Genomic DNA, 21,800 nt, shown 5'->3' on the forward strand with positions numbered 1-21,800 from the left:
ATGGTTGCAGGGCAAAGGAGGATGGAAGTCTGACATGGACAGAAGAATATTACATAGCACAGGTGATTGCCTCTAGCAATTGATCTGCTTTTCCTTAATGTGGGTAAATAGGTTAAGAGAAACATAGTAGACAGGTAGGTAAGCATTCTCCGTAAGGGCAGGAGATGAAGATGGGGGGAAAAAATCTCACTGCCCTGTTCACTACATATATAAATACAGTGAGAAGGAAATAGAAGACATCTGATACACGAGTACATCAGTGGTGAAGTCCTGGCCCCACAGCTTAATGGCAGTTTTGCCACTGACTTCAGTGGAGTTGGGATTTCACCCCAGAAGTACTTCAAAATGGCAAACTAATCTGAGGAAATGAGAACTTCATTTAATTATCAATGTACATCATATCATTTTCAGACTCTTCTGTATGCTCTTTGCCTTCACTTCTTTCTGGTAGGATTGTTTGATTTGTGCTGGTATTCATAAAACCTAACAAGATTTTTAAAAAATCAGTGCATTAGTTTAAAAATATTATGAAAACAAGCTCTTACAATAACTATTGGGGTCTTTGGGGAGGACTACAAAATTTAAGCAGTTAGTGAAAAGCTACACTAGACCACCATTTTTGCATTTTCCACTTCAGACAATAAAAACCTTTGTGTTAGTTTCTAGTCAATTTCAATGTCTGATTCCCATGCAGTGATAGTACTACGTTTGGGTAGAAAATGCTGCAAGGGAATTCTTTCAAAAGAATGGAAATCTTTTTACAAAATCTAATCTGGGGGAGGAGGGGAATTTGCTATTACTGCCACTTTTAACAACAGTCCATTTTGCAAACTGTTGTGAGAGAAATAAAGGTGTATGGACTTAGACTCAACCATCTCATGACTTTGCGTCTAGTGATCTGTGCTTTACTCCAGCAGTTGAACACTGAAAACTACTTTGAATGTTTGGGGAATCTTATGCTCCACTATGCAGATACTCTTATGTGTTCCACATTACCCTGTCTGTGACTGGGAAAATGTTCAATCAGTTGTGTTTATATTAGCTAGGATTGTGTAGTTTGTCACCGTAAACATTGGGAAAAATCAGGGAGGAGAGATGGCAATAATCACAAGTCATAGATAACGGCTGTCTGGGCTTGGGCCTCTAAATGAGTAATCTAATCTTTTGAGACCTTTCCATGTCAAGACCTTGTGGAGTTCTTAGTTACTTCCCCTTATAGTATTTTTTTTTTCTTTTTTTGTTACAAACAAGAAAGGTTAGACATGGAAAATATTTATTAAGTCGGACTGTCCTCAGCCACAGTGCAAGATTGTTAATGTGAATCACCTATTTCTTAGTCTGGACAAGATTTAAATGTGTCAAACAGCGAGGCTTGCCCTTCCAGTCATACAAGGTCAGATCCTAAATTGGTGTAAGCAGGTGTAACTTCACTGAAGTCAATGGAGCAATGCTGATTTACATCATCTGATAATCTGGACAATTGCTATTCTCCTATTATAATTATTAAACATGTGGGAATGCCTAGGGTTCAGCCAGGTTGGGGCCCATTGTACTAGGTACTGCATAAACATAATAAATGACAATCCCAGCCCCAAAGATTCCATGTTCTAATATGTCTTGCTGTTGGGAAGCTTTTGCAGATCTGCAATCAAAATGCTCCTCTTTATAATTTTATCCCCATTATCCCAGTACCTCCCTACATGATTCCTCTTTGCCATTTACACCCTTTTACTGAATTGTTCACCCACACTATTTTGCTTTGCAATTATAATTTCAAATACTCACTTGTATATTTTGGAACTGGTCTGTTGCACAAGAGGTTATTTTTGCTTAAAGTATCTGCCATTGAAGAAATAACAGCTGAACAGTAGTTAACCTACAAAACAAGCAGTGGTTATGTTAATTCTGTTTCTGTAATCCTTCAGATTAATTATCCTTTACAAATCTAAAAAGTCAAAAATCTAAGCAGTAATTATTAAACTTCCTAAATAGCATTTCTGTTAAATCAAATAGACTGAGCCATAAATATCTAAATTTCTATTCCGTATATATACACAGATATCTATAGGTGACACAAACTTTCAACCAGAAAAATAGGTGGCTTAATGTATCTAGCTAAAAATATTTTTTGAGTGTTGCTGTTGAATTTGGCCATTTATGTTTACATTTGGTGTCAACATTGTTTATTGTATACGAAGTATTTTTAAGGAGTAGTGAAAAAATATATTGGAAACGTTCTGCGATCAAAGTAATAAGATAAGCCACAAGGCCAAAAGTCCACTGGGGAGCTCTAGTGACGTGAAGAACAATAAATGTACTATTTAGTACTTGGATAGTGCTTAACATTTTTAAACTGTTTTACAAATGTTAATGTTTGTTTAAACACCAGCTGCTTGTCATCAGAAATTTAAGATGGAATTTCCTTGTATTATTAGTGTTGCATATTTGTAGGTTAGAATCTCACTTTGAAATGTCTGTTTGCATTCAATATGCTAACAAGTCAGTGTAGATCATATCAGTGAAAATATAACTTGTATCAGAGGATGTGGGTATTTTCATAAACTACATATAATTTTAACATAAAAATCCAACTGCCAGCCAGTGTCATTTCTAAATAGTTAATTTTTACCTCTGTCAGAGCCATGAAATTCAGCTTTAGAATAACACTCCAGGCATGAGACACTTTTTTTTTTTTTTTTTTTTAAACCAGCTGGAAATGGAATTTATGCTTTACTTGCTTTATATACAGTAGAATTTGGATTTATCAATACTCACTTTGAGTGACCATTGAGATCCATGGATCAAATCTTACTTTCCAAAAGCTGGTTCCCATGTGTTGTCCCCCTGTTTAAACTGCTCTATGGGATTTTTGATTGCACAGAAGTGATTTCAGTTTCCCTAAGTTCAAAGGCTGGAAAATAGTTTCATGGTTTTTGAGTGTCATTTGACTGCCATTAAGAGATTTAACAGTTCAAGGGAAGACTTCAAGGCTTAGGTTTAGGCAGAAAGGTACCTGAAGAGAACTGAACTAGCAATAGGTCACTGGAGGGAGAGGTTGGTCTGGCAGGACCAACAGAATGAGAGAGAAATGCACTTACCCTCCCCCTTCTCTCTAACATTTGGCAGGCCAGTGAAGATTCTCTCTTTCTCCACAGAAATATACAATGAGGCCACCAGGGGCCCTGATGGTGACAGAATCCTCTTTCCTTTTGCCCTCGTAATGTAAAGTCAACCAGCTAAGGCCTACGTGCCAACACCATCCCCTCCTTGTAGAGAAGGTCACGGTCAAGGTCCAGTCCAAACAAAAAATGAAGAGAATATTAGCAAAAGTATATAAAAAGTGTTACTTACTTGTGATTCCAGAGACCTAAGCCGTTTCTCTTGCTCTTTCATTCCACTAAAATATTTAGACAGGTTGTCCACCCTAATACAAACAAAGCAGAGACACATATTGAGCAAAGACACCTGGAAATTACAGCTATATAACTCTTAACAGACAGAGCTGGATCCACAGCCAGACTTCTGCCTGCTTTGCAGTGCTGAGGTAGGGGCACCCAGAAGGCTACCCTAAAGGGTCATTTGGGGATTCCCTTTTATAGAGAGAGGGTATAGTGAGAATGCAGGGGGTAGGGCTGGAGTACACAGCAGTCTGGCCAATCCTTATGTCTAATTGCCCCCAGGGAATCATATACTGGCATGAGTTAAAGCAGTCCTTAGGTTGCTAGGACTTGTACCATGACCCATTCAGTTTCCAGCTGCTCCAGGAATCCAGGAAGGTGTAAAGGGGTGTAAAGCCAGCTGTAATTCCTTACCCCTCTTTCTGCAGCAGCACCCTATGTGAGCTCGAAACTTGGAAGGATTGCACCTATAGTATTTTTATCACCAGCTAAGATGTACTAGCTGTTTCTTGAAACTTTTTCAAAGCGTTCTGTTTCCAGAAACTAGTTTCATACTTTTAATTGGTAATAATAAACTGCAAAATATCCATGCTAGCTCTTCCTCCCCCATGAAGTCCAAAAGCTTCTTCAGAGCTCACCAGAATGTATCCAAACTATTTTAGGCCTCTCTGTCCGTACCCACTTCACCTGATGGCACTTTCCCCAGGCTGCTTCTCCCTCTCTTTCACCCTGTACATGCATGCACCTCAATGCAATCCCTAAAGGGTCCCCTGACTTCTAAATCCCGCTTCTGAATGCAGCTCTTTCAAACCTCTCCCTTCATGGGTGATATTCCTTGAGCATATACGTGGGAGGCTCTTACTGACTGCTGGGTTTGGATCTAATGTGTTCTGGCCTGTAGCTTCTGTAGCACAGGGGACAAGGAATATGTTCCTAGTCTATGCATCTTGTGAGGCTACGGATTTGATGAGATTTTTGGAGACAGGAGAATGACCCTTTCAGTGCAGCCAGAATTACTGCCTGCCGCCAGCAAGGGTAGAAAGCTGAAAAGGTGGTATTTATCTGAACCTTTTCCACCTTCATAAAGTTTATGGCTCTGTTTCAGATCAGGAGCAGAGAAGTTAAAGCTGGTTCTTACTTATTCTCTCTTCTTCCCCTCCCCTTAAAACTAGTAATTTTATCCCTAACTTACAATATTTAAAACTAACAATGTCATTATCAAAAAAGGCTCTTTTAGGAGGCACTTCGATGTATTTTTATTGTTTGCTATAAGAGCTATTAGGCTCTGCTTGCTCATCTTGCTTATTCCTAGGGCCACAGTTCTAAAGTAAGTTTGATTCTTTGATGACTCTAAAGTAAAAATAATCTAATTGTTCTAAGTTATTATGAATAAACAATCAAATCAGGCAGTTTTTGTGGATCAATTAGGTGGAGGGGAAGAATACTTTCGCTGCATATTCAAATAGGCTGTTCTAGGCTCCAGCTACGATATAACTTAGAAAGGCAAAGTCTTGCTTTGAAAGAGCACTCAAAGCAAAACAATTAGACAGCATAGCTAATTGATTTCAGTGTGGTCTGTTTATGCCAGAAATGAAGTTTGAATGAAACTTTTGCAACGTGCTGGCTATCTTTCACAATAATAATTACTGCATTTGAGTCATGTTATTAAATGCCTCCCCAAAGAAGGCTTACTCACGTCACCTTAGGTGTTGCTTTACATGTACAGCTTACTTCTCCCTTAAAATAATGTGGTATACTTTGGGGTAGTAACTTAGTAGTTCCCATCTTCAGAATGCTATATAAAAATCAACTCGTCCTTACAATAGTTCTGTCAGATAATGTTCTCCTCCTCTTTCATGTGGTGTAACTGGAGCTTGGTTTAAAAAACATTGTGGAACTAACATGACTTTTGCTGCAATCACATTGTTCATCCCTTGTTTGTTATACTGCGTCCCCCGTCTCGGGCTTGTTTTGACTGTAAGATCTTTGGGGTGGAGAGTCTCTGTTACTCTGTTTGTACAATACCTAGCACATTGAGGCCTCCCTTCTTGATTGGTCCTTATGCATTACTGCAATGCACATGATTAATAATTCCCTTGTAATAACCATGGTTGGTCTTTATATCTCAAGGACAGTGAGAACTTCACAGCTCTCATAGGATGCATATTTCCAAACTAATTGCACTTTGTTTTTAATGTCTTGCTCCACATAGTGTCATGCAGCACTGCTGACCGGGCCATTAAAAGTCTGGTCAGTGGCGCAGTGGGGCTAAGGCAGGCTCCCTGCCTGCCCTGGCTCTGTGCAGCTCCCCAGAAGTGGCTGGCATGTCTGGCCCCTAGTCGCCAGGGCAATCAGGGAAGCTCCCTGTTTTGTCCCCATCCACAGCTCCCATTGGCTGGGAACCGTGGCCAATGGGAGCTGCAGGGGCAGTGTCTGTGGGGCGTGGGCAGCACGCACTGTGCAGATCCATCTGGGTGCTACTCAATCTAAGGACCGGACGTGCCAGCCACTTCTGGAGCAGCATGGAGCTAGGGCAAGCAGGGAGCCTGCCTTTGCACTGTGGACCAAGAGCCACCTGAGGTAAGTGCCACCTTGCCTGCACCCCAACCCCTCTGTCCCAGGTCGGAAGCCCCTCCCAGACCCTGCACCCTAACCCCCTACCCCAGCCCTGAGCTCCCTCCCAAGCCCGCACCCTGCACCCCCTTCCGTACCTATAACCCAACCTTGAGTGCCGTCCTGCATCCAAACTTCCTCCCAGAGCCCACACCCCCTCCTACACTGGAACCGAAGGCCTCTACCCAGAACCCCCTCCTGAACCCCAAACCCCCAGCTGGAGCCTGCACCCCCTCCCACACCCTAACCCATTGCCCTAACCCAGTGAATGTGAGTGAGGGTGGGGGACAGTGAGTGATGAAAGGATGGGGGCTGCAGTGAGTGGGGGAGCCTCAGTGAAGGGGCAGGGCAAGGTTTTGTGCAGTTAGAAAGTTGGCAACCTTAATCCAAACCTGCAGAGCAACAAGGTTGACCCATCACTGCATCAAAAAACGGGTTCAGAAATGTTGAAAGATGAACAGAAATGTACTTGTTAAATGTTTTCTTTAGTCTCTCTTCGTTACTTTCTTTTTTCTTTTGTTCCAGGTTTGCGAGATAATTTTCCTTTTGGACCACCTCCCATGTTATGATTTTTTGATCCAGGCTGTCTGGCAGATCTCTTTCTGTGGAAAAAGATATAAAAAACACACCTTTATCAAAACACGTATGTGTGTTGGGGGGCAGGGAGTGGTATGTGTGTACAGGAAGGAAGGTAAGTGAGTTGTAAATTTGCCATGCTAAAATTTGGGAGATAAACTGTGGATTTACTATGGCAGAAGTGTCAGGTTATAGTGTAAAGAATTGTGGCTTACAAGTTTTCCTTTAAGTGCAAAGTTTAGAGTTATTTCTTCATTGTAAGGGTGTTGACCTTTCTATAAAACTGTCTTGCTTTAGCCCAGATGTGACCTCATTCAAGACTGCTTTTATGAATGTCCTAGGCTTACTGAATTGTTACACAAATACTGCAGTTCTAAGGTATTTACAGATATTACAGGTTGGTTACTCATTGACTATCAGACCTTACCAATGCTTCCCAAATAGCAGTGAAGGAAAAAGAAAGACTCCAACAAAGAGCTGACTGGCAGTTAGAAATACACCTCTACCTCAATATAACACTGTCCTTGGGAGCCAAAAAATCTTACCATGTTATAGGTAAAACTGTATTATATTGAACTTGCTTTGATCCACTGGAGTGTGCAGCCCCCTCCTCCCCCGGAGCACTGCTTTACCGCATTATATCCAAATTCATGTTATATCGGATGGCGTTATATCGAGGTAGTGGTGTAGCTGGAGGCAGGACAGTCAGAGGCCCAGTCCTTCATTTATTTATTTGAGGTTTTACGTTAAACGCAGGAATCCCAGAAATATACAGAGGCTCAAAGGTGTTGGGGAGAAAGAGCAGAAAGGATCCAAAGAGCTGGGATGAAGCTTCTACAAAGAGAAAGTCTAAATGCCTTCCCTTAGCTCCTAACTCCTCTTGGTCTAGCTCTAATCCCATCTATATGGGGTTGACTCTTTGATTCCTTCTCAACTCCAGTCTGTCTTGAAGCATTTCTGCAGAGTCTGCAGTTAATCAAATCCTTTTGTATAACATCCAACCATCTAGGTCCAGTCTTTTAAACCTTCTGTTACCCTCCACTTAACACCCTGTTTCCTACATAGTCTTATGATCTTGTTTTCACATGCCCAAACCATCTAAGCCTGATTTCCCTCAGCTTTTCTGTATTTGGTGCCATCTTTACACTTCCCAAAATTCATTTGCTTCAAACATGGTCCGTCCTTGTAACTCCAGACATCCATCTCAACATTTCTCCTGTATGGGGGGAGGGAGAGCTTGGTGGTTTGAGCATTGGCCTGCTAAACCCAGGGTTGTGAGTTCAATCCTTGAGGGGGCCACTTAAGGATCTGGGGCAAAAAATTGGTCCTGCTAGTGAAGGCAGGAGACTGGACTCAATGACCTTTCAAGGTCCCTTCCAGTTCTAGGAGATTGTCATATAACCACCTGACCGTGCAACAATGGATATTTGTCTTTCTTGTATGGTTTGATCATTGTTTTAAAGTATAGAAACAATGTTTTAGTTACATGAATAGGAGGAGGAATCTGTTTTTTCAGGCGTATTTAATATATAGTAAGTATTGCTATTTCAATAGTGGAATTTTGCATGCAGCCAGTTGTTAAATATTTAGTCTTTTTATTTAATGGCCATTTCTAAATGGGATTTAACCTGTGGAGACTTGGGTTCAAATGCACTTTATTGTCTAGGCTATAATAATAATAATAATTACGCAGTATTCAAGCACTGCAAATAAAACAACATAAACTCAGCCTTTTAATACTCAAATGTAAATGCATTTATTTATTTGATTTATAAAGACAAATGGATGGCCATGGAAACCTCTGGGCAATTGGACATCCTTTAATTTCATAACAACAATTTAAATGCAGTGGACAGCTCACACAACTTCCGCAAATGCCTGGGTAGAAAATGGACCTTGCAGCCTGCCTTGAGGGCTAACGTATCTGGGCTCTGGCCCCCCAGGGGAAGGAGTGAATTCAAAAGAGAATTCTTGCAGAGAATGCTCTGCAAGCAGCCCCCTCCTGTTTGACAGAGTTCCAGCTACAGCGGCACCACTGACCCTGACTAGAGCAGTACACCAAAAAATGAGAGAGGTGGTCTTTCAGGGAGCCAGGTCCCAAAACAATTTAGAGCATTATAGGTCAAACCCAGAAGCTGGAATTCTACTTCAAAGCGTATTGGCAATCTGCACAAATGGAATGGGGAAGCATGCTGATATTATTAAGCTGTATGCACTCTTTATTAATGGAGAACACTGCAAAATGAGTATTAGAAGCTGAAGTATAGTGAGTGCATATAAAAAGATCGACTGTAAAAATAATAAAGATGCTACTACCATGTCTGGCAATGTTCCCTCTCTCACGCTCTAATGGGAAATTCCACTGGAGACAGTAGAACTCATACATGGTTTTAAGGAGGCCCCCTATGCACTATTGCTAAAATTCAGAAGCAGATTAATAACAGAAATAGCAATTTATTCATTAAAATTCTCCAATTAAAAATTATTATCCTTTCATTAATCCAGCATATTTACTCACCTTTAAAAGAACAAACATGGCCATTTAATTATATTGTACAAAGAAAAGTTGATGCCTTGTGGAAAAACACTAAACCCTCTTATTTCCGAGGCTAGATTATAAATCATATTTTTACACATGTATTCTTACACTGTTTATGAATGAAGACATATCAATGAAAATAGAAGCTTTTGTTTTTTGAAAGTTTATTTGCTCTCCTCTGTTTCTTATTCACCACCTGTGGTCAGGCTCCTCTGAATCACCTGGTTGCTAGCTGTTTGTTAACAACTCACCCAGATGTTCCTTTTTGTGCTCCATCTTTTTGAAGATTCTTCTGAGAATCAGATGCACATGGCTAATAATGATAAATGGTGGTGCCAACGCTGGACGACCATGGTATTCCACAATCAGGTTGTACCGCTGAAATTTCCAGAAGATGTCTGCGTTGCCCTGAACAACTTGAAAAGTATAACTTTAACCAAACAAAAAAAAGTATGTTAAGCTTTTCCCTCCATGATCCTAAAATTTATTACTATAAAATCAAAAGTATCATTTTTTCTTTAGCTTGAGTGATTGCCACCCCACTATCACTCTCTCATTGTTCCTCTTTAAAATAAAAGATAATATATGTGCACCTCACTAGAGATTACGTTACTTGCAGTAATTGCCTTCAGACAGACAATAAGGCACAAGCCTTTTTAAAGATGGCAACTGTAGTTTGCCAGAGTAAGGCTGTGGCCTGGTCTACATTTAAAAGTTAGGTTGGTGTAGCTAAGTCAGTCAGGGCTGTGAAAAATTCACATCCCATAGCTTTGCCAACCTAACCTTTCAGTGTAGACCAAACCTATATCAGGCAACCATATTGAGCCACATCCTCAGCTGGTATGAATCAGCACAGTTCCATTGTCTTCAAGGGGCCACATCAGCCCCTAAACCAGTCAAGGGATTCCCCTATGAGAGGATCCTCCGTGGGCAGGTCCGCCAGGTATACAGCTGCTTTCACCTGCAGATTTTTATATATCTAGATTTTACCTGATTTTTTTTTTTGGTAAAAAGGAAAAAAATATTTCCTTTGTTTTGTTTTTTTTCCTTTGAGGGATATAGCGAAAGGGGGAGGGTAAATTAAAAACTGTGTGCTTGTAAAAGTTTACCTGCAAAGTGAAGATTACCACTAATTAGTAAAATTGCTAATAGATCCAAAATGCTTAGAGAAGCATTTATGTATATGTATGCATGCATTTTTATTAACCCTTCTCTTCCCACCCCGCAATCCTCATTTCAGAATTAATTAATGGACACTTGCCTGAACATAGCAATCAGGAGATTCATAAGTAGCACATTGGTGACCAATAAGAAAGTGACCAACAGAAGTATGACAAGCCAATTGGCGTAGGTATTAGAACATAATGGTGAATTTTCCTGTGGACTCTTCAGGGTAGAGGTACAGTTCTCAAGACTCATACGAGATGCTGCAATGGGGGGAGGTAGGGTAAATAAAACAATAGTTTTATACATCTACATTGCAATTTGAGCTCTAACTGTAATGTAATTGTAGCTTTAACTGAGCTAGTACAAATAGCAGAAGTGAAGATACAGTGGCACAAAGCCTAGTGCAAGCTAAGAATTTAGGTTATGTACCCAGCACCCCTGGTGGGCTTGTTCATCCCATGCAGATTTAGTTTATGCCACCAGATCTTCACTATAATTGTCATCTGTGCAAGCTAGATTAAAGCTAGCATGGGTTTGCTTAACCCTACAACTATACCTTAAATGGCAGTGCGGACATAGTGTGTTCTGCTGCCATGTTTAATCATTAAAATGGTAATGACAGCCTCTCAATTTGTTTGCCATCAAGCTGATGGATTTGGCTCAAGAATTTAACTTTATGCCTGAAGTTTGAGGTACTATATGTCAAGATAAGTAGAGTGTGAACAATGGCTGAATTAGCATCCCTTAACCTGTCTTATTTTAAGAACAAGAAACTCAGACAACAAGCAATGCATTTTCTGTTAAGATACAAATCAAAAGCTATTGATTACTTAATATGAGATATAATCTCTACTAGTTGTAACCACCCAGAGAATGTCATTCTGAATGTCTCAGGTTTACTAGACTTCAAGCCCCATGGGGGGTGCTTACACCAAGAGCCAGTTTGTTACTTCAGCTGTTAGAAGAATGACTCTCTACTGCTTGAGCTACAGGAATAATTCCTTCATCTGAAAGCAGCAGACAACTCAACTTTTTAGGTGGACAAGAAGGTAAGAAAGAGCCAAAGTTTCTAATGTGGGTTCAATATACACATCCATACTGTATATACAATGTGCCCTTGCTTTAGAAATGTGAGGGATATGCAGCTTCAGCAGGACTTACTTGACAGAGCTACAGATCTTTGCTGCTGCTCCTCCAGTGCCAAGATGGCCTTCACAACTGGCCATTAGGAAATGTCCAAAAAGAGGTTTTCAGAGTCCTATTGACTATTCTCTTCATCTTAAACAAACCCCCTCTGAGTTACTCAGTGATGTTTACCACCTTACAATTTCACCTTTCAGGAAAATGTGCTTGAAGCTCTTTTAAAAAACTGTAGTTATTAATTGAACATCTAAGCATGTTTTCAAACTTCAATTTTCTTTCAGGAATCCTGAAAATAGATATTTGCAGTTGTCTTTTCTATCATCTCCAGCCTGTCCTGTAAATCTTCTAATCTCTTATCACTTAGTTTCGAGTTCTTAGTTTTAGCAGCTGTGATCGCCCACACTCTTGCCTCCTAGCTGGCACCTCCTGGGTATGCATTTAACAAGAGAAAACTCTCCACAGGTCTTGATTTTCATGCGATCTCTGACAGCTTCTCCAACACATCTTTTCATCTTCTAATAAACAGGGTGAATGTGAGGGAAGGCTGGCTTGCTTTGTTTTTCCCATTGTACCTCTTGGATCACTCTCTATTTCCTCATGCTTGATTTGGATTTAAATATTGTTAATGTTTAGAATGGGGATTCTGTAGCATTCTATCAGGTGTCCTTAGAATATGGCCTACTCTGGATTTACTCTGTTTCTCCATGGGTAATGCCACCATAGTACTCTTATGTTCATGTACTTCTACTTCTGGTGGGTCAGTTGGTTTATTTTTGTATATTGTTTGAAATGCCTGACCATACGGCTACCAGCCTCATTCAATTTTGGATAATTCACTCTGAACATAAGGTGATGCTACCTTCTGATTGTGACTCTGAAGTACAAGACCTTGTCTACATGCAGAGTTGCACTGGTTTAACTAAAGCTGTGATTTTTCCTAAAGCTGATTTAGTTAAACTGGTGCAAAATGCTGTGTAAATGCTCTGATTTCAGTTTACGCTAGGCTTATTTGGGTTTCAGTTAAGTCAATTCAGAACAGGTTTAATGAAATAAGTCATTGAAATAAGGTATCAAACTAAGGGTTTGCACCAGTTTAACTAACTCGGTTTAACTGTGTAGACAAGGCCTGCGTTGATGCTGCAGCACAACTTGACAATATACATTATAACATCCAGATATTGCAGTGCTAAATGTCATTACATCATAACATGAAGACTTTTTCCTACAGGACAAAGATAAGAAAGTGACAACCCCAGTATGGATGCCTGTGCTCTGATTAATGGTACTTATTCTATGGTGGTCTGATCAGTTAAAAACCAATTTCTCACTGTCTATTTCATCCAGTGGAATCTGCCCAAATATCTGAAGGTAAGGACGATAAAGCACCCTTCTGAATATCCATTCTACTCGGCTGTCATCAGGATGGAGTAAGGCTTGAGTTGTCACACCATAGGCAATGAGCCACACACTCAGGAAAAAGAGAAAGAAGAAAACATCCTTCATCTAAAGGAGAGAAAAAAATGTTGACTGAAATTATTAATGTACAGATTATTAATGTACAGAGCAGTTTCTCTTGTTTCTTTAAGAGCTTATTTTTTGAGGTGGAATGAGAGAAATTCTTGTGCACACTTTCTTTTTTAACCCTCTGCAATCATACTATTTTTGTTTTGCGATCAGGATTCCCCTTTGTGAGCTCTTTGCTGACCATTCCAGCTAAGGGCATGCTTTAATTCAGACTCTGACCCTTATGTGATTAAAAATGTGCCTTATTGAGATTTTCAAACATAGGTTTTCTGTGAGACCTTGCAGTAGGATTGACTGCCTTGTTGAAAACAGGATAATCTGAAGAGTATCTGATGTTCTGCTAAGACTCCCTATTCCTACACTGAATCCCAAATGACATTACTCACTGGAGAATTCTGAACAGCTGTTAGAATAAACGTTGAACCATGCAAGGTTCATGTCAATTTTGATTGGGTTTCTCTGCTGAGTAATATGATTGAAGATTAGTGTTTCAGGACCTCTACTTTTAAACATTGTGTTTCTCCAGAGAAGCAAAAGTATATATATCCTAAAATACTTACTTAAAAACAAATATATATTTCAAGTGTAATAACTTTTTCCCATTGGAAAATAAATATTTCGTTCCATCCATATCTGATTTGAAACAGTCCATTAGTGACTGTACATAAGAATGGCCATACTGGGTCAGACCAAAGGTCCATCTAGCCCAGTATCCTGTCTTCCGACAGTGGCCAATGCCAGGTGCCCCAGAGAGAATGAACAGAACAAGTGATCCATCCCCTGTCGCCCATTCCCAGCTTCTGGCAAACAGAGGCTATGGACACCATCCCTACCTATCCTGGTTAACAGCCATTGATGGACCTATCCTCCATGAATTTATCTAGTTCCTTTTTGAACCTTGTTATAGTCTTTGTCTTCACAACATCCTCTGGCAAAGAGTTCCACAGGTTGACTGTGTGTTCTGTGAAAAAATACTTCCTTTTGTTTGGTTTAAAACTGCTGCCTATTAATTTCAGGTAGTGACTGTAGATTCATTTTAATTAGATTTTATGATTGGACAGCTAGCTGAAAGGAGGAGATCATTTGAAATTCCAGTTAGTAAAACAAGCTAAAACAGACAAGAGATAGTGGGAGTATCTCAGACTTTTGGCAATTTACTTTGTGGCCTCAGATCATTCCAAATTTGTCTATACACGGGGACTGTGATGTTGCAGTTGCTAATAAGGAGCAGTGGATGATCAGGAAATATTTCTTTGTGATCTTTATTTGCTACTTGAATTTCATTAAATAACTGGATTTGCCCTATTTTAGAAACCACTAATGCTCCAGCAAGATCAGTAAGAGTTAAGCAGTTTTGGCTTGCCTTTCTATTCAAGGGGAAAAGTCTGATGTTATCCCATTTGATATATCTTTGGAGCCAATATCATTTAGTGAAATACGGCTCTCTTTCTTTGATGTAGGGCTCAATCCTGTACCACTGAAGATAATGGGAGTTTTTCCCCTTGACTTGTATGGCAGCAGGATGAAGTTCATATTTTATGGCCGTCTCAAGACTAGAGCTTTTGTTCACCTTGTAAAATGTTAATTGATTCTGTGACTTAATACATTATAAATTAGGGCTGTCAATTAACCACAGTTAACTCATGCAATTAACTCAAAAAATTAATCACAATTAAAAAAATTAATTGTGATTAATTGCAGTTTAAATTGCATTGTTAAACAATACAATACCAATTGAAATTTATTAAATATTTTGGATGTTTTTCTATGTTTTCAAATATATTGATTTCAATTACAACACAATACAAAGTATACAGTGCTTACTTTATATTATTTTTTATTACAAATATTTGCACTGTAAAACTGATAAACAAAAGAAATAGTATTTTTCAGTTCACCTCATACAAGTACTAGACTATGATCTCTTTATCGTGAAAGTGCAACTTACAAATGTAGATTTTTTTTTTGGTTACATAACTGCGTTCAAACAAGACAAGGCAAAATTTTAGAGCCTACAAGCCACTCAGTCCTACTTATTGTTCAGCCGAACACTAAGAGAAACAAGTTTATTTACATTTACAGGAGATAATGCTGCCCGCTTTTTATTTACAGTGTCACCATAAAGTGAGAGGCATTCGCATGAGACTTTTGTAGCTGGCATTGCAAGGTATTTAAGTGCCAGGTATGATAAACATTCATATGCCCCTTCATGCTTCAGCCACCATTCCAGAGGACATGCTTTCATGCTGATGATGCTTATTAAAAAATAATTCATTAATTAAATTTGTGACTGAACTCCTTGAGGGAGAATTGTATGTCTCTGGCTGTTTTACCCGCATTCTGCCACATATTTCATGTTATAGCAGTCTCGGATGATGACTCAGCACATATTGTTCATTTTAAAAACACTTTCACACAGATTTGACAAAACACAAAGAAGGTACCAATGTGAGATTTCTAAAGATAGCTACAGCACTCAACCCAAGGTTTAAGAACCTGAAGTGCCTTCCAAAATCTGAGAGGGACAAGGTGTGGAGCATGCTTTCAGAAGTCTTAAAAAAGAAACACTCCAATGTGGAAACTACAGAACCCGAACCACCAAAAAAGAAAATCAACCTTCTGCTGGTGGCATCTGACTCAGAACATAAAAATGAACATGCATTGGTCCATACTGCTTTGGATTGTTATCAAGCAGAACCCATCATCACCATGGACGCATGTCCTCTGGAATGGTGGTGGAAGCATGAAGGGACATATGAATCTTTAGTACATCTGGCACATAAATATCTTGGTTGCCGGCCATGAGAAAACCTGTTCTCACTTTCAAGTGACGTGAACAAGAAGTGGGCAGCATTATCTCCTGCAATTGTAACCAAACTTGTTTGTCTGAACAAGAAACTTGTTTGTCTGAACAACAACTGAAAAGACTTGTAGGCTCAAAAGTTTTACATTTTTTTATTTTTGAACGCAGTTATTTTTTGTACATAGTTCTCCATTTGTGAGTTCAACTCTAAATATAAAGAGATTGCATTACAGTACTTGTATGAGGTGAATTGAAAAATATTATTTCTTTTGTTTTTACAGTGCAAATATTTTTAACAAAAATAAATATAAAGTGAGCATTGTACACTTTGAAAATGTAGAAAACATCCGCAAATATTTAAATAAATGGTGTTCTATTATTGTTTAACCGTGTGATACATTGCGTGATTAAGTTTTTTAATTGCTTGACAGCCCTTTTTTTAAATGGAGTAGACCCTGCACTAAAACTTGTTCATAGTGATGGTTTAGCCTAGTACTCAGCCTGAAGGAGATGGAAGCTGCAGTTGTGAGTTACTCTCACTTGCATTCTGTAAGCATAATTTGCAATAAAAACCTATGAGTACTGTGTATGTGATACTGCTGCACAAGCATTAACACATGGTTTTTGTTTATCCTCTTGGTACTCCAAGCAATGGGATATAAGTGTTCCAATTATTCCAGTGGTGCACAGATATGAACAGTCTGGTAGCTTTTAAGTTTATTAATCCTAAGGCTTGTCTAGAATAGAGTTTCTGCTGAGCCCTAGGGAGAGCTAGGATGAGAAACAAATGTTTGTACATGGCTATATTAGCATTTACAGTCAGATTAACTCCATGTTAATTGTTAACATGTGCTGTTTGACCTATATGATTAACATACCCAAACAAAAATCACCAGACTGTTCAGGTCTGTACCCACGTGCAGTAACTGGAACTCTTGGACATTTCCTGCAGCTGTAGGGTAGCAAATGAAAACACTGTATCAACACTTCTGCCTTATAACACACAGAGTACTAACACATTTTCATTATAAATTATGGTTAGAAAGCAGCTCCTACCTCCACCAGGCACTAACCCAGATGATCTCTACAGGGCTACATTCCTGCCTACCACTGACATAATTGCAGAGTTCTTTTGTAACCGGCTTGTCTCTCATTTCAGATTCTTGGCTCCAAAATAACACAGGCCAAGCTCCTCAAAAGTATATAAACACCTAACTCACTTTAAAATCAACAAGACTCAGAAGCCAAAATACCTCTAAGGGTTGGAGCCCCAACTCCTGAACCAGACAAGCAGTTATATTTAAACCAAAAGCGAACAGGAAAAGAGACACCAGGACAGTGGGGAAGGAGAAAGAAAGAAATGGCAACCCCCCTGTGCAGCCTCCCAAATTGTAAGGGAGTAAAACAAGGGAGAACAAAGAAGAAAAGAACAAAGGGCTCGATTAACAGTTGTCATGCACTTTTGTATAATCACTACAGCTATGCTAACTGTGTGTAAAATGCATTGGGTTAAATGACTACACAAGGTGCAAGGTAATGCTGACTTGGATCCAAAATCTGTGCTACAGACCTCTTTGAGAGGAGCCACATCTGGCTGGTAATAGCTCATAATGATGCTGCAATATAAGACAAACTAGAGGACTTAACAAAAGCAGAGTTACACACTGACTTCCTTAAAATTATAATGCTCAAATTTTTGTTTTTTTTGTTTCACTGCAGAATCCATAAGAATTTCTCTTTGGGAGAGCTCATACTTACCATTCTTTCCACAATTATGATCTTTGGCCCTAGTTGCTTGTGAATGGCAAAAATATGTATAAGTCTCAGAGTGAACACCATGAAATCAATAGCAAGTACTGTACGGCCGGCTTGAAATGTTGAGTTCAGCATTCTGCAAAACAGACCAAATGAAACAGCCTCAAACACCACCCAGACACTTTATTTCTAGAGTTATACATGTTGATTCAATGTAGAATCTAGGCTAGGAAAGGATGTGTGCTTAGGGCTTGTATCTCACATGAGCCACAACTATCATACTGTAAAAACCATGTAACATCTGCCAATGAGAAGCATCCAGCTACTGCAGGAACACCAGCATCCACATGTCAGCTGTGATGAGGCCATATAAACCACTAGGAGTACAGAGAGGTGAGATAAGTGAGTACATCGACTTGATGTAGTCTTAAAGAGGAAATGGTGTTTCCCTCTGCAAGTGTTTCTTTGTGCCAGATAAGTTTTTCTGTAGTCTGTGTGACAGCCTGAGTGCTGACTGGTGAGTCTTGCCCACATGCTCAGAGTTTAGCTGATCGCCATATTTGGGGTCGGGAAGGAATTTTCCTCCAGGGCAAATTGGCAGAGGCCCTTGAGGTTTTTCGCCTTCCTCTGCAGCGTGGGGCATGAGTCGCTTGCTGGTGGACTCTCTCGGCAGCTTGAGGTCTTCAAACCACAATTTGAAGACTTCAATAACTCAGACATAGATTAGGGGGTGTTACAGAAATAGATGGGTAGGGTTCTGTGGCCTGCTTTGTGCAGGAGGTCAGATTAGATGATCATATTGGTCCCTTCTGACCTATGAGTCTATGAGCCTCTTTAGTCCAGTGGAAATTTAGAGCTCATAGAGGGGTGCTTTCACCCCAATTTACTACCAATATAGACTCTACTTTTTCAAAACTGATGAAAAATAAAAGCCACCAGAGCCTTCCCTCGGATGCATGCAAGAGCCTCCTGTAGAGTGCAGAAGAAATAGTCCATGTTCTAGTACATGCCTACCTGGCTCCACGTGACAGATATCTGACCATGTCACATGAAATGGATACAGGGTCAAAACTCTTGAAAGATACCAACCTGCAGGTCACTCCAATTATAAACAGAAAGATGGCCACCATATCACATTTATTCCAGTTATCCTCCACGTACAGTTTAAATTTCTTAATTAAATTCATGTCTTCATCTGTAAAGAAACTCTGCAAGGGAGCAACAATTGTCAGTATTAGCTTGCAAGCTCTTGTGATTTTAGTGTGAGTCCTGTGATATATTTGCTGTTTTTCTGCAAGCCCCAGCTCCTCAAATCAAGGGATTACATGAGCATCTCAGCCTTTTTTTTGTTTTTGTTTTTGTTTTTTAAAGGAGATATATTTCTGACCCGTATGATAATAGAGAAAAGCTTGAAAATGTGACCCAAATATTATTTTTTAAAAATCTCATGATATTTAAGTTAATCTCATGAGTCTTTTGGAGGCTGACTCATAATTTTTTTTCAACATTGGGGGTTGGCCATATTTGTTTCTGTTTTATAAAAATCTTTTCAGTCAGACTGATCTCAATTTCCAGGCATGGGCACATAAACAGCGTATTCAAACCCTGGGTGCTTAAACTGCCACTAACTAGCTTTGAGAATCCAGACAGCAGTTGGCTCTCTTACTTAGGTGTCCATGTCTCAAAAATTGGGCTCTTGATGCTTTATGGATGTATTACAAACAATCCTCAGCTCAAACATCCTCTGTGATCACCTTAGTGCTACAGCATACAACAGTCCAACATAACATCTTTAAAATATGCTCAGCTGATTTGCGACAAATTGGTGGTCGCCCTCCGAGCTTTCACAGTGTTGCAAGCCATGGTCGTTCAGAACTTCCTAGTAGAAGTGGGGCTATAACCCTGATTCTCATACTTCAGGAGCACTGGCCCCCTACTGCTTGAGCTAAAGGAGAAGGCCCACTAATTCTTTTAGGATCAGGGTCTATGACAAGGTAAGGAGTCCAGGTACCCCCCAGTAGAGGCCATTTGTGTATATACAAACTAGGCAGTTCCCTACAGTATTGTGGACACATCATTTCAGCTGCTAAACCAGGCAGCTGAGGAGATTCTAAAAACAATTGCAAGATTAATGGAGAAATCTTAAAAGAAATCTAAACATAACCTAATGACCTGAACTGAAAAGCATTTTAGAAAAACAAAAGTTAAACTGTTTAAGAGGCAAACTCATTAACCTCTTCATTCCTGCATATAAATATATATAATATTCTGGAAGAAGTGGGAGGCAAAACAGTGTCAGATGGGATCATTCCAAGAGGAGGAAGTAGGGTGAATCAGCAATTCAGGGGGAATGGAGCTTGGTTGTGGTGAGTGGAGCAGGATAGGTAAACAGATAGCTGTTAGACCAGAGGAAAGACTCAGCAATCCCAGAGCATCAGCAATCTACCTAGAATATTGGTAGCAGCTGGAGCTTCTCCTGGAAGAAAAAGGGTAGAGCTGCAGCTGTGTGTGATGGAGGACTGGCATGTTAGCTGGGTATATGTGAGGAGGAAATACACAGGCCTCTCTGGGTAATGAAAAGGTTCAGAGCAATGAATATTTTTAGTGCTTTCCTATATGAAGCTGTCCTTGACATTCCACCTCTTGAGGACAATGGGATTACGCAGACTGTAAATCAACTCTGAATCTTACTACCTGAATTTAGCACACTATTGTGAAGGTATGTATGAGGTTACTGACCTGTCGGATTTCTTCCAAGACCAATGTAAAAACCCAAAAGTAAAGTATAATCTCCTTAACAGAAGGCCCCTCAGGTGGTGGTGGTTTAAAATCCAGTAACAAGACATAGGTAAATAGAAACAGAAAAGCAAAATACATGATAACGTTCCCCATAAATACTGTTACAGGGGCACTCCAAAACTTTTTCCAGCGAGTAAACATGAATGTTGCCCATGCTATGTTTTCAGAAGACCTCCGCTTCTCTAATTTGACATCTACCCTGTAAAACAAAGAGAGCAAATTATAGCTGTAATTATAGCTTCTTAAAATCTGTTTGTAAAAGAACACTGGGCCTGATCCTGTGCAGTGCCGAAGGTCTCTCTGCAGCTGGTGCATGTTAGAGGAGCTCTATTGAAATCAATGGAACTATACTGATTTATGCCAGCTAAGGATCTGGCCCTGATAGTGTAAATTCTCCTTGAAGTCACTGGAAGAGCCTTGTCATAGCAGAAACACTGCCAGGTAGCATTTAAGCTTTGTATGTTTTAAAACAAAACTATACCAAACCTATTACATCTTTTCATTCCTTTAACTTGGTATTTGCTTTTCAGTACAGTGGAGTAGGCTTGCTTACCGTTTATTTGGTCTTTTGGTTGCGTGTGTGTGTGTGCTTTGTTTTTGTTTTTTTGGAGGAGGGCTAGGATTTAAACATATCCCTTGAGCATTTGTAACGCAAACACTGCAGCATCATACTAGTGCATGAGGATCAAAAGGGAAATGGATTTGTTACTATTCATTGTCCAAAATGAGAGCAAGACGTGAAAAGCGAACAGGCACAATAAATGCTGACAAGTACATTTATTTTCTAAAACTTATTTTGTTTCTGATAAACCAAGATACTATTTTTCACATAGGTGAGGACTTTCTTTTTAAATATATGATTTTAAACATGTGTGTTTCTTTAGGACCAGACTGAAATACACTTGCTCACATTGAGTAGTACCTTATTCCTCAAGTAGTGTTGCTGAAATCAGTGGAACTATTCAAGAAGTGAGGTACTACTCGATACGAGTGAGAGTATTTCAGTCCGGTCCTAGGCTTAAAGTTATAGTGACTCACTAAAAAGTCTGACAGGAGTTTTCAGTAAAGAAGTCAGGCTGGTAAGTTATTAATGTAAGTGCTGGCTGCACTGCAGTTGCCTGAGTGTTATGGTAACTGATGGAAAACCTGGCCATATACAGGCAAAACGTGCCGCAGTCCTTCAGTATATAAAGTGCTATATAGTGTAAAGGCAAGTTATTCTGTGTGTATAATGCAAAACCCCCATTTTTGGCAGCAATCCGATTCAGTAAAATCTCACGCTGTATATATTTTTTTACTCTGGTGTCTCCCCTGACTGTACTTGTTTCCATCTAAATTGCTGACTATAGACTAAGGATGTTATTGCACCTTTCAGTTTGTGTTCCTTGATGTGAAGGAGATCACTCTTTTTAATAAGGGATGTGCACGCTGGGGAAAGCTTCCTCCGCAACTCAAACACAACACAAAGCAATTGATTCTACAT

The 21,800-nt window shown here is 39.6% G+C and overlaps 1 protein-coding gene across 1 annotated transcript in view; it reads right to left on the reverse strand.

Annotated features, from left to right (window-relative positions):
• Nucleotides 1-243: 243 nt before the first annotated feature.
• Nucleotides 244-21,800, reverse strand: part of TRPM5 (transient receptor potential cation channel subfamily M member 5) — a 60,008-nt gene continuing 38,451 nt past the window's right edge. Inside the window, exons 16-25 of the mRNA XM_075065839.1 lie at nt 20,258-20,516; nt 18,608-18,726; nt 17,522-17,654; nt 12,765-12,939; nt 10,388-10,553; nt 9,378-9,556; nt 6,481-6,613; nt 3,352-3,424; nt 1,786-1,876; nt 244-483 (exon numbers count right to left, since the gene is read on the reverse strand). Coding sequence (XP_074921940.1) covers nt 380-483; nt 1,786-1,876; nt 3,352-3,424; nt 6,481-6,613; nt 9,378-9,556; nt 10,388-10,553; nt 12,765-12,939; nt 17,522-17,654; nt 18,608-18,726; nt 20,258-20,516 — 1,432 coding nt within the window. The 3' untranslated portion in view covers nt 244-379. The remainder of the gene's footprint in view (nt 484-1,785; nt 1,877-3,351; nt 3,425-6,480; nt 6,614-9,377; nt 9,557-10,387; nt 10,554-12,764; nt 12,940-17,521; nt 17,655-18,607; nt 18,727-20,257; nt 20,517-21,800) is intronic.

The sequence above is a fragment of the Chelonoidis abingdonii genome, chromosome 4, assembly GCF_003597395.2.
Source record: "Chelonoidis abingdonii isolate Lonesome George chromosome 4, CheloAbing_2.0, whole genome shotgun sequence".
NCBI classification, from domain to species: domain Eukaryota; kingdom Metazoa; phylum Chordata; order Testudines; family Testudinidae; genus Chelonoidis; species Chelonoidis abingdonii.